A 15,847-nucleotide genomic window follows, 5' to 3' on the forward strand; every position below is an offset into this window, starting at 1 on the left:
ATTTATCAGGCCAGTTGGCTTGATTTGAAAAAAAAAAAAAAAAAAAAAAAAAAAACAGTTTGGATGAAGATCTATCCAATCAAGTATGTGGGACCAATTAGGTTTGCCAATCCAGTGTTCCAAAATTTATTATTTAATTTATATTCCAGCTCATACTACACGTGGATACCATGCAACACCCTTTTATCTAGTACTTTCTACGATTCTTGAAATATTAATAAAACGATCCAAAACCCTCTAGACATTATAAGAACATTTCTTCAATTTTTCTTAATTCCTTTATAAAAATAAAAATTTTTTATTAAAAAGGAGGTATATATTTTTATTTAATATTAATTTGTTATTATCATCGTCAACAATACAACAATACAAAGTTGATCAATATTTATTTATATATTGAGAGATTAAATAACCTTGAATTTCCAACAATATTATGTTTCTAGAAAAGAAAATGTTCGGAAACAATTTTTTCAAAAAAAAAAAAATTGAACATATAAAATAAATAATAAAATAAATAATAATGTAAAATAAGTTAAAAGGAAAGTTACTTATTTAAGGTGATTAGTCATGTTGTTAAAATTATATTAAATTAAAAAAAATTAAAGTTAAATAATATAGTTTATAATTTTATAAAACATAGTATAATATTTGGTTTCGGTTCTTTCTACAATAAACTCAACTCTTATTAGTAAAAATGTTTATCCTCGTACGTGGATAATGAGTACTCAACTTTTCATTTTTGAATTATTTAACGACAGAAAATAAATATTGAAAACTTAATTTAAATCAATTGTATAAAGATAAAATGATTTGTAAAAAAAAATTAACTTCTAATATTATAATACTATCATTTTTCTTTTTATTGTGAAAACAGCTTTTGAAATTTGTAAAAAAATAATTTATTTCTTTATTAATTTATGTTGATCCAAACAAATCACATGATGAATCTGATGGTCCAAATTTGGGTTGTTTATTCAGAAAAGTAGATGGAGTGTTGGATTTGGATAAGTGGGTTCAAGTGGATTTTAGTGGTTAGGTCAAGATTTACTACTTCTAAAAATGAGTGAATATTTGTTTTCCTCAAATATTAATCCTAATGATAGATTATTGATTTATATTTGAATTTTGGATAAACTTAGTGAAGTGATATTAACTAATATATAAAGTGGTGATAAGCATTAATACCTATATCCAAATTATGTTCATACATCCATCTTCGGGAGCAAAGGTAGGGTTTAAAATTAGGGGATAAATATTTTAATATGCAAGTTGAGGGACCAAAGTTCTGGAAAACACTTCTTTTTTTCTATCTTATGGACTATTTGGCTTGAGAGGAATAACTCTATCTTTCAATCTTCGCATTCTCAACCTGCAAAGATTTTTTTATCTAGTAATTTATCGTGCTTTTGTCTGGATTAAATCTGTCATGCCATATTTTCCTTACATTTTAGAACAAGTAATTTCTTCTAATTCAACAATCATACATGAGCTGCTCTAGGTCAGCAAAAATCACCTCCTTTTGGACACCACCACCTCTCGACACTCTTAAATGGACCATTGATAGATCTTCCTTAGGCAAACCTAGCCCTTCAAGTGTTGGTGGTGTTTTATGGAACCACGCAGGAGATGTCTCTATTAGTGAAACTACAGCCGTTACTTAGTATTCTGGAAACTAACATAATCAAGGCCACCAATTTCTCTATATCAGCACAATTACAGAAAATTCAAATTAATTGTAAATATGTAATTTAGTTCCTTTCTTTATTTAGCCTCTGTTTTGTGTATATAAACTTGTACTGAGTATCATTAAACATACGACAGATTTTACATCCTTCATTAAACCTTTATGGTATCAGAGCACTGTGCTTAATTCATATTATTTTTTCTTTTCTTTTTTCCTTTCCTTCCATGCCTCCAGAAACACCTACTGATTCTTGTTCTTCAAAAACACCAACAATCCTCAATTCAGCAGCAATCGGTAATCCTTCTATTTCTTTACACAATAATCAGATCATAACTTTTAACGCATCATCTTAGCTACCTATTAAATTATCTGGCAGTACAAATTTTCCAACCTGGAAAGCTCAAGTTTTTACACTTCTCTGTGGCTATGATTTACTTTCTTTTCTTGATGGTTCAGTTGAACCACCTCCCCAAATAATCAAACAATCTAATCTTGATGTGTTAAATCCTGAATATAAGATTTGGTTTCGTCAGGATAATCTAATTCGTAATGCTCTTATTGCCTCCGTAGAGCCTACAATTGCCCCTTCTATTGCAAATGCCTTAACCTCTAAACAAGCCTGGGATCATCTTCACACTACCTATGCCAATAAGTCTCAAACCAAAATTTTTAGTTTGCGTGATCTTCTTGCCAAAGTTCAAAAAAATCCAAAATCTGTTGAAGAATATCTACGTGAAGTTCGTCGTTTTGCAAATGAGTTAGTTGCTGCTGGATCCCCCATTGATAACACTGAATTGATTGTAAAAATTCTTAGTGGGCTTGGACCTGATTATAAAGAGATTAGTGCATCCATTCGTGCTAGAGATTCTCCAATCAGTTTTGAAGAGCTTCATGATAAATTAACTGATCATGAATTGTTTCTCCAACATGAAGATACCAAGAAAATTCAACCTCCTATTACTGTTCAAGTAGCACAATCTTCTGTTCCTTCTAATCCAAATTATTCTAGTCAACGACCACCACGTCGATGGAATCATCAACATTTACAGCGTTCACCTCAGTATTCAAATCACATGCAATCACGAGGTTCACAATATGGAAATCCAAGGCCATATTTTCAACAATCATGGCGACCTGCTCAGTCTGTTCAGTTTCAACATTGGCGCCCATCATCATCTGTTCAATGTCAACTCTGTGGCCGTTTTGGTCATACTGCTAATGTTTGTCGATCCAAGTCTCATAATCATTTTGAGGCAAAGGCGATGTTTGCCTCTACTACAAAATCTGATCCGTGGGTGCTCGACAGCGATGCTAATCATCATGTTACTGATAATTCTTTGAATCTCATGCCACCATATGAATTTTCTAGTACTGACAGTATTGCTATGGGTAAAGGTAACAATATCCCTATCACACATACAAGTTCTATTTCTCTACCCTCAACCTCTGCCAACTTTTCCTTAAAAAATGTTTTGCGTGCACCAGATATTAAACGCAACTTGATATCTGTTTCTAAATTTAATCAGCAAAATAACACCTCTATTGATTTCTTTCCATTTGAATTTGTTGTGAAGGCACTGAACAAGGGGGCGCCTCTTCTTCGCGGGCTGAGTAAGAATGGTCTGTATGTCTAGCCGACTTCAAAATTCAATTCTCCTTCTTCTATTAATTTAGCTGTCTCTGCTCCAAGTATTAGTTTATGGCATCGTCGCTTAGGACATCCAAATCTGCGAGCCTTAAAACTCGTTTTGAATTCTTTTGTTTTACCATATTCCAAATTACATGAGTTTCAATATTGTAATTCTTGTTGCAGTAATAAAAGTGCTAGACTACCATTCTCTCATTCATCTTTACAAAGTCATAAACCTTTTGAGATTGTTTTCATAGATCTTTGGGGTCCTTCATCCTTAGAGTCCATTGATAAGAATAAATATTATGTTATTTTTGTTGATCAATTCTCTAAGTACACATGGCTTTACCCAATTAAAACTAAAAGTGAAGTTTCTCAAATATTTGTTGTCTTCAAGAATACAGTGGAAAACTTTTTCAAAACCAGAATTTTAAGTGTATATTCATATGGTGGAGGTGAATTTCTTGCACTTAAAAACATTCTAGCCCAACATGAAATCCAACATTTAATCTCTCCACCTTATACTCCTAAGCGTGTAGCTCATGCTAAGAGAAAACATTGTCATATCATCGAGACAGCTCGCACCCTTTTACACCAAGCTTCCTTACCTCACAACCTCTGGACATTTGCTTGCATTACTGCAGTATTTTTAATAAACAGACTTCCCATAAACACACTTGCCTTAAAATCACCTTATCAAATTCTTTTTCAATCTAACCCTGCTTTGTCTAAACTTAAGACTTTTGGATGTTTATGTTACCCGTGGTTAAAGCCTCATGCTAAAAATAAACTTGAGCCACGGTCAAGACCATGTGTATACTTAGGTTTCTCTATTCAATATCACAGTTATCAATGTTTTGATCCAGTGTCATCTAAAGTTTATCTTTCTAGGGATGTTTTATTCTTTGAATCTATTTTTCCATACCAGACCATATTTCAACATACTGCATCTGATAGCTCCAAATTATCTTGGCATGAGCTTACCATTTCTCCGTTGCCTATACTTTCAAAATCTTCTTCTCATGCTGATGATTTTATTCCAGCCCCTATCTATGTTCCTTCTCCATTGAATTTAGTTCTGCCGTCACCTAGACATACTCCTCATACTTCGAGCACTACGACTATAGAGGTGTCTTCAAGCTCAGCATCTTCTTAATCCCATCCTACATCAGGTATGCCCATTTCCTCTACTTCATTAAGTTCAAATGAGATAGAATCACAAGCTTCTACTTTGCCCAACCTTGTTGTCCCATTGCTGCAATCTCGTGTCACAACACGATCTCAGCATAATATTTTCAAACCCAAGAAAATTTTTGATTATCTTGCAGTTGCAAATACACCTAGTCTTCCTCGTACTGTTGCTCAAGCTCGTAAGAATCCTCGTTGGTGTTCGGCAATGGCAGAAGAATACAATGCATTGATTCGAAATCACACTTGGGACTTGGTACCTTTTTCTGATTTTTATAATGTTGTTAATTGTAAATAGGGTTTTAGGATCAAGTTTAAAGCAGATGATGAGATTGACAAACACTACAAAAAAAGAGCCGATTTACGACCGACACAAATCGGTCGCAAACTTGCGACCGATTTGCGACCTATGGACAAACAGTCGCTAATTGTAGCGCTAAGAATTCCCGCGAGTTTGTTTTTTAGTTTGCGACTATGTACTACGGATTTGCGACCGATTTTACGACCGATTTACTACTACATTTTATTCCATCGCAAAATCACGAGCTTCAAAATTAGGAATAAGTTCTGAGACCGATTTGCGACCGATTATTTGCGATGAAAAGTTTGAGTCGCAAATCGGTCGCAATTTTATTACGAAGTAAAACGATGTCACAGAGTTAAAAATTGCGACCGATATTAATGAAATTTGCGACCGACGTGTTTTTTAATAGTTAATTATAAAAAGAATTAAAAGAATAAATGATAGTTAATTTATTTAGTTTAAATCATTAATTTTAAACCTAATTTAAATTATTTCGCCAATTTAAAATATCATTATATTTGAAGTATGTAATAAGTAAAAAATTAATAAAAACATTACGAGTAGAATAACGAGTTTTAATATGTATAACACATATTAAAAAAAAAAAAAAAACTAGTCCAAATATAAGTTATAACATTGCCACATGATACATGTTACAGAATAGCAATAATAGAAGCCAATTGTTATGATACATGTAATTAAAATTACTCTTTTTTTTTATAATTATGAAATAATGCATTTTTTTATTATTGTTGTTATTATTCTTAAATATTTTTTTTTTTTTAAAATGAATGATGCATTTGGGTTGGAGGCCTAGTAGTGGCCATTTTGCCTTTGGAGAATGTTGGTATGATATAGAAGTGTTTATTGAAGTGTCTTTATATTTGAGATTTGATTGTGTTGTGCCGAAGTGTTGCCGAATTTTTTTCCAAAAAAATCAATATGTGGAATAGTATACTTACCTTTATTAGGGTAAAGGTAATAAATGAACTTAGTGACTAAATGAACTTAGTGATTTTACATTTATATATAGTTACCCTTATTATAGAAATAGCCTTAGTAAGTTAGAAGTGCAAATTGAACATTACATTATGTCACGTTTTAAGGATGGTTTACACTAATGCAATTACATATAATTTGCCCTTTATAAACACAGTGTTAATTAGGGTAAAAAAAATGCGACCTAATCAAGATTGGATGTACTGGAGGTTCGAGGTCAATGGGATATTAAGACAAGAGTTCCTACAATGATTGGAAGCGTTTATACAGTTTGTAGTTGGTAATCCTAGTTGTATGGATGGTAATAAGTTGAAGGATAAAAAAGAATGTGCGCAATAAGGCAAAGGTCGAGGGATCAATTTGCAATGCATATTTGGTGGAAGAAGCTTCCACCTTCTGTTCACACTACTTTGAACAACATGTTTTTACCAAGCATCGGAGAGTGCCACGTAACAATGACGGAGGAGATTGAATACAATCTGAGTTTGAAGGAAATCTAACAATTTTCACCTATCCTGGGCGTACGATTGGTAAATAAAAAAAAGACGATTGATTGATGCAGAGATACGAGTGGCTCAAAACTATATTTTATTGAATTGCGAAGAAATTACACCATTTGTACAGTAAGTATACATATTGTACACAGTCTAAACCCAGCGTGGACCGTAGTTAAATCATACTTATGCTAATTTGGTTCGTTGATAAATAGGAAATATATCAATCTTTTGCGGCTTCAAAATCCCAATTTGACTGATACTGCAGTTGATGCAAAACTGGACTCCGAATTTGCAGAATGGTTCAAATATTATGTAAGTTACTTTCAATGTACACAACATGGAATGTACATTTATTAAATCTCACTCCTGTCATTACTATTTTCCATAGGCTCGAAGCTCGGGAATCGATATTGGTAACAGATTCATTATCGATCTAGCAAAGGGACCCCTACCGATTGCTAATGCCTACTCTAGCTACTTTGTAAATGGTTACAAGTTTCACAATGAGGGTTATGGGAGAAGCAGAAAGACAACGAACAGCGGTGTTTGCATAAAGGGATCAAACTACAGTGACGTGTCAAACGATTTTTATGGGAAATTGGTTGAGGTTTTGGAGTTAGAATATCCAGGCCTACCAATGAAGTGCACAATCTTATTCAAATGTGAATGGTTTGATCCTACGCCAAACGTTGGCACGAAGGTTCATCCTAAGTATAATCTGGTAGATATTAATCAAAGAAGAAGATATACAAAGTATGAACCTTTTGTGTTGGCAATGCAAGCTGTATAGGTGTACTGTGTCCCATATCCATCGTTTAAACGAGATCATTGCGATTGGATGTCAGTGTGTAAAATCAAGGCTAGATCAGTTGTTCATGCACTTGAAACCAAACAATCTGCTTCACTCGCAGTATCGGAGCCATTTCAAGAAGTTAGGGTTGATACGCAACCGATGCAAGTTGTTGAAGATTTAACGGATAGATTGGATGATGAAAGCAAATCTTATGTTGAAATAGGAGCATCAGATGATGAAGAGGAGGAAGATCAAATCATCATGGGTACCTCAGAAGACGAATATGAAGAAGAGGAAGAAGATGAAGAGGAGTAGGAAGCAGATGATATTGAAGACACTTAATAATTAGAGAGAATTTACTGTTACAAATTGATAAATGTATATCTAATATTATTAATGAAGAATTTCAATATTATTAACTTTCTTTACTCATATTTATAACATGTTCTACAATTCATATAATTGTATAAATTCATTTATCTAGGTTTTGATATCTGCAGTACAGATGGCTAGAAGCAGAGCGTTTGATTCAGATGCGTCCGGCAATGGTTCGCGTGGAGGTCGTGGCCCAGGATGCAGTGCCCGTGGACGAGGAGGGACTATCCCTCCTTCTTCTTCAGGTACGTCTGGGGCTTCATCCTCTGCTCAGCGACCAGTACTGCCGCTATCACTTCCTTCGACTCCTTCCTCTTCTACCCCCATTTCTGGACCAGTACAGTCTCCACCAGCTGCACAGTCACCTATTGTGCAAGGTAATCATAAATGTCATTACTGTCATTTCAATTATATATTAATTATCTGCATTTATAGCATTTGTCACTTCTTTTGCAGCTTCATCAGATCCACGTATCAGCCTCAGTTTGGTAGCGGGATAGTAAGTACTTATTCACTTTTTCCAAAGGCATGTTTTGTTCAATTGTGATGCTTTCGTCTAATTATATTTCACTTCTATTTTTTTTCTCAGCATATATCCATCTTCTCAAGCATCGAGGCAAATTATGAGGATAATCAAACTACAGCTACATAAAGAAGGATACACATGGGATGCCGTACCACAAGAGGCGAGAGACTTTTATTGGGAGGAGTTTCAGGTATGCTTTGGTTTAAGTTATATCATCATTCAATGTTTACAATTCATCAAGATACCTCCTTAGTATTGAAACGCTATTTTTCATTTTTTGAAGAAACATTTCATATGGGACGAGGCAATTACGGCTATGCTGAAAGTGGCTTGGGAGAAGTTATGCGCTGATCGATATGCTGACTTTACTTATAGGATGAGAAGAAGCGGTAAGAAGCAGCAGTGCGTGTCTTAGGAGATATGGGAGAGCTGGCAAAAGGCTTGGGAGGATCCTGCATTCAAGAGAAAGCGGGAGATATTTGCACAAAACAGGCGCAGTGAGACTGGCGGTGATAGAGCAGGACCTTCTCGACACTCAGGTGGATCAATATCTGCTATAGAGACATCTCTATTATTAGTAAGTGAACTAGTCTCAGTATATGAAACTGATGTTTAATGAAAGGACACTATATATATTAATATATCATGCATCAAAATTCATTACAGGCTAAAAAATTAGGTCGTGAGCCAACACCGATTGAGCTGTTTACATACACTCACACGAAGGACCATGATCTTAATACGTTTGTCGATAGACGTGCGATGAGCGTCAATGTAAGTAACATTGAAAAATATTTACATTTACCCTCTAGTCGTTGCGAAGATGTACAAAGTTCAATATAATAAAGCTTGCAACTGCATTGATTAATTAATTTTTTATTTTCAGGAGAATTATACTGTAGCTCGGGAGCGTCTTGTTTCTTCTCAGACTGAAGAATCTGAGCTAAGTTAAGAATTGATGAGGTAGCACTTTATCTCGAGGCTGTAGGGGGCGAGAAGAAGAGGAAGGTATACGGCATTGGGTCTCAGGCATCACAGTTTTACTGCGGCTCAGCATCTCACGCTTCTGCACACAACGCACGGCCACAGCCCGAGTACACTGTCGAGGAGTTTACTGAATTACGGGCTCGTGTTGATGATCAGCAGAGACAGATTGCAGAACTTAGAGCGCATGTGATGCGGCTGTCCGGTGAGCATAGTGCTGGTACTTCTTCCTTTAATCCTTTGCCTGCTACAGATTGAAATGTTTTGACATCTCAGCAGCAGCCACTTCCGTCTCCTGATCCCGATGCTGCAGATGATACCTTGGTCACCCCTCCCAGCACTTCAGCATATCCAGCAGGTACTCCTCCCGGCGATTCGACATTGGATCGTGCAGATGAGTAACCGCATAGATTTGATTTTGGACCTTTTTAGTTTTTCATTTGTTTTTTGACATTTTGTTCAGTACAATAACAATTACATTTTTATATTGTTCTTGAACTGCGTTTGTGATATATATATATATATATATATATATATATATATATGTGAATTTTCATAGGTGCGAAAAAATTATGGTTTTATAATAATATTTATTTTTTATTTATTTTTTTCAATTTTGCGACCAATTTGCTACTAAAAATTAAAATTTTAAATTTATAATTTGTGACTGATTTGTGACCGAATTTCATAATTGCAACAGACTTTTTCTGCGACCAATTCGCGACAGCGTTTCCAAATGAAAACACGACTAAAATTTGTGACCGATTTTTCAATTTTGCGACCGACTTATCCGTCGCTAATTTGCGAATGATGAAAAAATCGGTGGCAAAAGATTTTGCGATGAGCATTTTTGCGACCGATGTGTTTCGGTCGCAGATCGGTCGCTAATTGAATTTTGCGATTGATTTTTGGCATTTTGCGACCGATTGGTCGGTCGCAAAATGCCATTTTTTTGTAGTGAAATATAAATCTCGGCTTGTGGCAAAAGGATTTACTCAGCAACCGGGAATTGATTATCACTCTACATTCAGTCCCGTTGTCAAGCCAGCCACAATTCGCTTAATTCTTACTCTTGCAGCTTAATTTCAGTGGCCTCTACATCAATTAGATGTAAATAACGCCTTTTTACAAGGTAAATTAGAGGATGAGGTATATATGAGACAGCCAAAGGGGTTTATTCATCCAGATTTTCCAAATTATGTATGTAAACTCAAGAAAGCAATATATGGTTTGCGACAGGCTCCAAGGGCATGGTACATGGCTCTTAAAAATTTTCTGCTATCATATGGGTTTCACGAATCAAAATCAGATAGCTCATTGTTTCTTCTTCATAAATCTATTGCTATGCTCTATGTTTTGGTTTATGTTGACGATATAATCATTACTGGAAATAGTAATTCAGCGCTTACTTATGTGATTAATGCTCTGTCGAATCATTTTTCACTAAAAGGTCTTGGTCAGCTTCATTACTTTTTAGGAGTTGAGGTGCTACATCAACCAGAGGGAATTTACTTATCTCAGTCCAAGTATATTTTTTATATTCTCCAAAAATACAATATGCAAGACTGCCATGGTATATAAACTCCAATGAGTATCACACCATTACTTACACTAAATGATGGTTCAAGCAAAATCGATGCACAACAATATCGTGAGGCAGTTGGAAAACTTCAGTATTTATCCTTTACTCGCCTTGATATAAGTTTTGTGGTTAATAAATTGTCTCAGTTTATGCATACACCCTCGATTACTCATTGGCAGGCAGTAAAACGGTTGTTTAGATATCTAAAGTATACAATTTACCATGGTTTATTTCTTCGGCGCACTCCAGCTTCTCAATTATATGTCTATACAGATGCAGATTGGGCTGGAGATCCCACAGATTGTACCTCAACCTCTGGTTATATTACATTTCTTGGTTCCTCTCCTATTAGCTGGTCTTCCAAGAAACAACGCACTGTGGCAAGATCTTCAACTGAAGCTGAATATCGAGCATAGCAAGTGCAGTGGCAGAAACAAATTGGTTACAAAATTTGCTTAAAGAATTACAAATTACTTCTTTCAAAGTGCCGATCCTATACTGTGATAATGTAGGAGCCACTTATCTTTGTCAAAATCCTGTGTTTCATAGCAGAATGAAACACATAGCTATTGATTTTCACTTTGTAAGGGAACAAGTTCACAATAAAAAGCTGATTGTTCACCACATTCATTCCGCCGATCAGTTAGCGGATTCTCTTACAAAAGCATAGACACGTCAACTGTTCAGTCATCATCGATCCAAGTTAGGTGTTGTTGAACTACCACCTAACTTGCGGGGGCGTATTAGTGAAACTACAACCGTTACTTAGTATTCTTGAAACTAACATAATCAAGGCCACCAATTTCTCTATATCAGCACAATCACAGAAAATTCAAATTAATTGTAAATATGTAATTTAGTTCCTATCTTTATTTTGCCTCTGTTTTGTGTATATAAACTTGTACTGAGTATCATTAAACATACGACAGATTTTACATCCGTCATTAAACCTTTAGTCTCTATGGCTTTTTCGTGCTCCACCGGCATCAAGGACTGCAATGTTGCAGAGGTCTTAACAATTTTGAAAGCTCTCTATTTCTGGTTTCTAGGAGGTCAGTGTAATTCTTCTATAATCATTGAGTCAAACTCTTCCAAGCTATTTCTTGGATTTCCCGTGCATCTGCTGCTCCTTGGACTCTATGGGATGAGATTCATGATATTTGAGCATTATCTTCTTCTTTAAGGTGGCGTTCTCACACATTTCCCATTCTACAAATTCTTTTGCTGATTGTCTGGCAAAACAAGGTGTCTCCCACGCAACAAATTTCTTCGCAAACTTATCTCTGGCAGTTACAAACTACAATGTGTTTTGATTTGCGATGCGCTGCTTATCTATGCTGCTGTTGCAACTTATTTTTGATGTTCTGCATGTGTTTAGTTTCTCAACTATTTGGTGATGTTGTGTTCAAAATTGGTCCACTACTTAGTTACTTGTTTTGCTTTATTAGTGTTTGCTGGGAGTATGTATTTGGGCTGATGTATGGATGCTTTTTCTAAGAAGTTTTGTCCTATTGTCATGTAACATTAAATACTGCTGGTTTTCATCACCATGAATCACACTAAGTGCCTTTGCCCTAGCTCTTTAAGCCTTCATTCTCCCTATAGTATACCCATGCTCCTTTTGAACTCTTACTAATAAAATGACTCAATTCCCAACTAGGGTTTGTTGTTTTCTTGTAATAGTTTCTTTGTTTTTTTTTTTTTTTTTTTGTTATTATTACATTGCCTCAATATTTGAACTTCTTTTGTTTCTTCCTTGCGATGATTTGTTACTAAATAAAGGTATGGCGTATTTAATTTATTTGGTTGAAAAATTTTGATTTTGATACGTCGATGTGGATTTTCGACAATATAGTTTAATAGAGCTGTTTGTTCCTCCACTGATGCTATTAACATATAGTGGCAGAAACTTATCTATGTATATCATATATGTTGCAAGTTTTTAAAAAAGCATTCTAGGTATAAAATGTTCAAAAAATTATTTTTTTTATTGTCGAAATTAGTCAAAAGACTAATTGTTACTATGAAGGTTTTTATATTTTATCAATATCATATTCGAGCAAAAAAATTTAGCATGATGTTTTTTTAATTTTAGTTTTATTATTCAAAGAATAGAAAATATTATTTTGGTTCATAAAAGATCGACAACTCTATTGGCTTTGATAAGTAAAGTCCTATATCCAGTATATATAAATATTGTTAATACTTAATATTATTATTAATGCATTATGTTTCTAAAAAAAAAAAATTATAAGATCAAAATTATAATAAATAGTTAAACACTTTATAAAACCTATTTAAATTTGAAAAATAATTATTATATAATTTAAATTACTTTTAATTACTAAATGTTAAATGATGGTTTCGCTCATACATTATATTTAGAGAGAAAAAATTTAATACAAAGAAGATATGAAATTTATCATTATTTTGCTGGCTAGTTCTAGTTTAGTTGGTCTTGTCAATAATATGAGGAGTTAAAAGTCTTAATCGAGTTGAAGTCCTCTCGATCACATGAGTTTTTACAAATTTGATGAATTAAGAGGAGTGCTACTCCTGTTGTATAGTCTTTCATATTTTTTCAGCCAATTAAAATTTCTAATGAATACAAAAAAAATGTCACTATTTTTTCAGAGTATTTCACCTTTACTAATATTCTAATTACTATTTAACTCAAAAACTATATTCCAACTACCAACTAGATATAGTTTGGCGTTCTCACTTTGTAGGAAGTGAGTGGTTTCATGTTCAAAACTTTTCAATCACAAAAGTTTTCACCAATTTAATGAGTAAAAATGATGATTACTCTTTTATGTAGACTATAATATTCTTTCAGTTCATTGAACTTTCTACTGAAATTAAAAAAAAAAAAACTATATTCAAACTCACATGAAATATTGACTAGTATCTTAAGTCCATAAATTGAGAATTAGACATGACCACAGTTTTAAAATCGTCAATTTCAGTTATAAAGAAGATGAAATTGAAACCGAACCGTTTTAATTAGTTTCTAAGATGATTTTAAAACCGTTGATTTCAGTTTTGTTTCGGTTTTGAATTGAAATTAAATAATTTTATTTCAAACATTTTGAAGTTTCTTTTAGATTTGTAGTTTGAATAAATAATAATAATAATAATAATAATAATAATATATTACTAGTAAAAAACACTAAAGCATTTCATAAAAAATTTTAAAATTTAATTTAAAAAATTATAATGAAATAAAAAAACTTTGAAAGTTTTTTTAGGAATACATTTTTCACGGTTTCAAACTAAAATTGTTGGTTTCGTTTCTAAAAGTAAAGAACCAGAATCAAATCTTAAGTATACAATTTAAATTATAATTTTAAAAACCAAAAACCATTAAATATATGATTTAGAGTCAATTTTGATCCATTCAATTTTGATTTAATTCTGATTTAAAATCGAACTATGATTATGCGTAGAGGATAGGAGAAAAAATGAGAGAAAAATAATATAATTTATGTTAGTTCAGTCTACATGTAAATTTTTAGTTGGCCACATCTTTCATTAAAATTTATATGATTCTTTATACTTTTTATATTATATAACATGAACAATGTTGGGTATCCACATCATCTACTTTTTATTCTCCATACATATTGTCATAAGTGGTGTCGTAATCACACAGATTCGTGATTTTCAAATTTAATTTTATACATTTCCAAAATTTTATTGACGTATATAAGTGGAATAATTTGTAAGTGTGGTTTTTGTAAAGTTACTAATTTACCAACATATAAAATATCAATACATAACTTTGTCAATCTATTTTTCACGGAAAAAAACTTAAATATTTTTAAAATTACGAATTATGGCAATATTTCATTAAAAGTTTTTGATTTTAAACTTTTATATATAAAATATTTGATCTAATATAGAACTAAAAATTTGAATAATAATTTTCATATTTTTATCAATTTTTAAATAAATTAAAACATTCAATGGAAAGATTTTACAAATTAAAATATCTAATAAAGACATAAAAATAAAATTGGATGTACCGTAAAATTTCTTTTAAAAAATTCAGAAATAATTCGCATATATAAAAATATTTTATAGACTTCAGTAACTAGAATCATATTCATGCAAATAGATTAAACTTATCATTATTTTTTAGTAATTACGAGAATAGTTATATCAATATTTTCATTCCAAATTAAAGTAGAAATGTACAGATTCTACATTCAAATTACGTACATACAAATTACATTAAACTACAACTATTTGTCTTTGAGCTTCAATTCTAATCTCTTCCTTCATTTTCCTTATAAACTCCTCAATCCTCTTGTTCAGCTCCTCAGTACTCGCCAAATCCTCACAATTTCCTTCATCTCCTTCTCTATAATCTTGTTCATCCTGCTTTAATAAGAACTGGGCATCATTTTGTTCTTCCTTAACTTCATCTTTTGCATTCAGCTCTTCATTTTTTCCCTTCTCTCTCCTCAAACTCTCTCCTTTTAATTCTTCTGGTTTGTCACCTTCTTCCTCTTCTTCTTCTCTTTTTGGCAAAGCAATATCCTGTGTTGAAATAATATCAGAATTCATTGGTTTCGCTTCTGATTGGTGGGCTTGGATTAGATCAGACCCAGAAAATGGAAGATTGCAAGAAACTGAAGAACTCTTAGCAAGAAAAGCTAAGATTCCATTGCAAATAAGAAACATATACTTTCTTTCAAGGGTTTTTGCTAAGAATGAAAATAAACATGTATTGAAGTAAAGATAGAAGGAATCAGGAAGCAAAGAAAAGCCTGAAGAGAAACAAAGAAATAAAGAAAAAAAAGAGACTGTAACAAGCAACTGAAAAATTCTTTTCAAGAAATGGTACCGATCAGTTCGATCCATTTGCTTAAAGGGTATGTGTCCTTAAAACGGATAGTGTGTCTTTTGTTTGCTGTGAGTGAGACCGATGCTTGGAGTATTATTGAATGCGCTTGAAGGGCATCTCTCTTCACTTTATACTAGTCCTACAAGGATAGGGTTGGTTCTGTGTTTTATTAGTAAATTATTGAAATAGCCTTGATGATACCAGTGGAGGGCATGACGTGGAAGTTTCTAAAGGAGCGATACGGGCAGTAAACCCTTTTGCCAGAAAAATCTTTCCATGAAGTTTCTAGCAGCTGTCCTGTCCCTGAAACACAGCGCCAATAAGGCATTAATAATTGTGGTCCATGCATTTCAATCATTCCACCTACTACATAAATATTTAACCTTTTTTTAAAAAAATAAAATTCATGTGAATTTGCTAATAAATTATTCATTTC

At 33.1% G+C, this 15,847-nt stretch overlaps 1 protein-coding gene across 1 annotated transcript; it reads right to left on the reverse strand.

The window, feature by feature from the left end:
• Window positions 1-14,706: 14,706 nt before the first annotated feature.
• Window positions 14,707-15,540, reverse strand: LOC105642108 (uncharacterized). The gene has a single exon (XM_012226799.3). The coding sequence runs from the start codon at window positions 15,426-15,428 to the stop codon at window positions 14,796-14,798; it is 633 nt and encodes a 210-aa protein (XP_012082189.3). The 5' UTR covers window positions 15,429-15,540; the 3' UTR covers window positions 14,707-14,795.
• Between the last annotated feature and the right edge of the window lie 307 nt (window positions 15,541-15,847).

Source organism: Jatropha curcas, chromosome 2, assembly GCF_041381405.1.
Source record: "Jatropha curcas cultivar XTBG-Jc1 chromosome 2, XTBG_Jcur_1.0, whole genome shotgun sequence".
Lineage (NCBI taxonomy): Eukaryota > Viridiplantae > Streptophyta > Magnoliopsida > Malpighiales > Euphorbiaceae > Jatropha > Jatropha curcas.

What these genes read in the sequence shown, in the direction of transcription:
- LOC105642108 (XM_012226799.3), bottom strand. Translation starts at nt 15,428, where the DNA reads ATGGATCGAACTGATCGGTACCATTTCTTGAAAAGAATTTTTCAGTTG.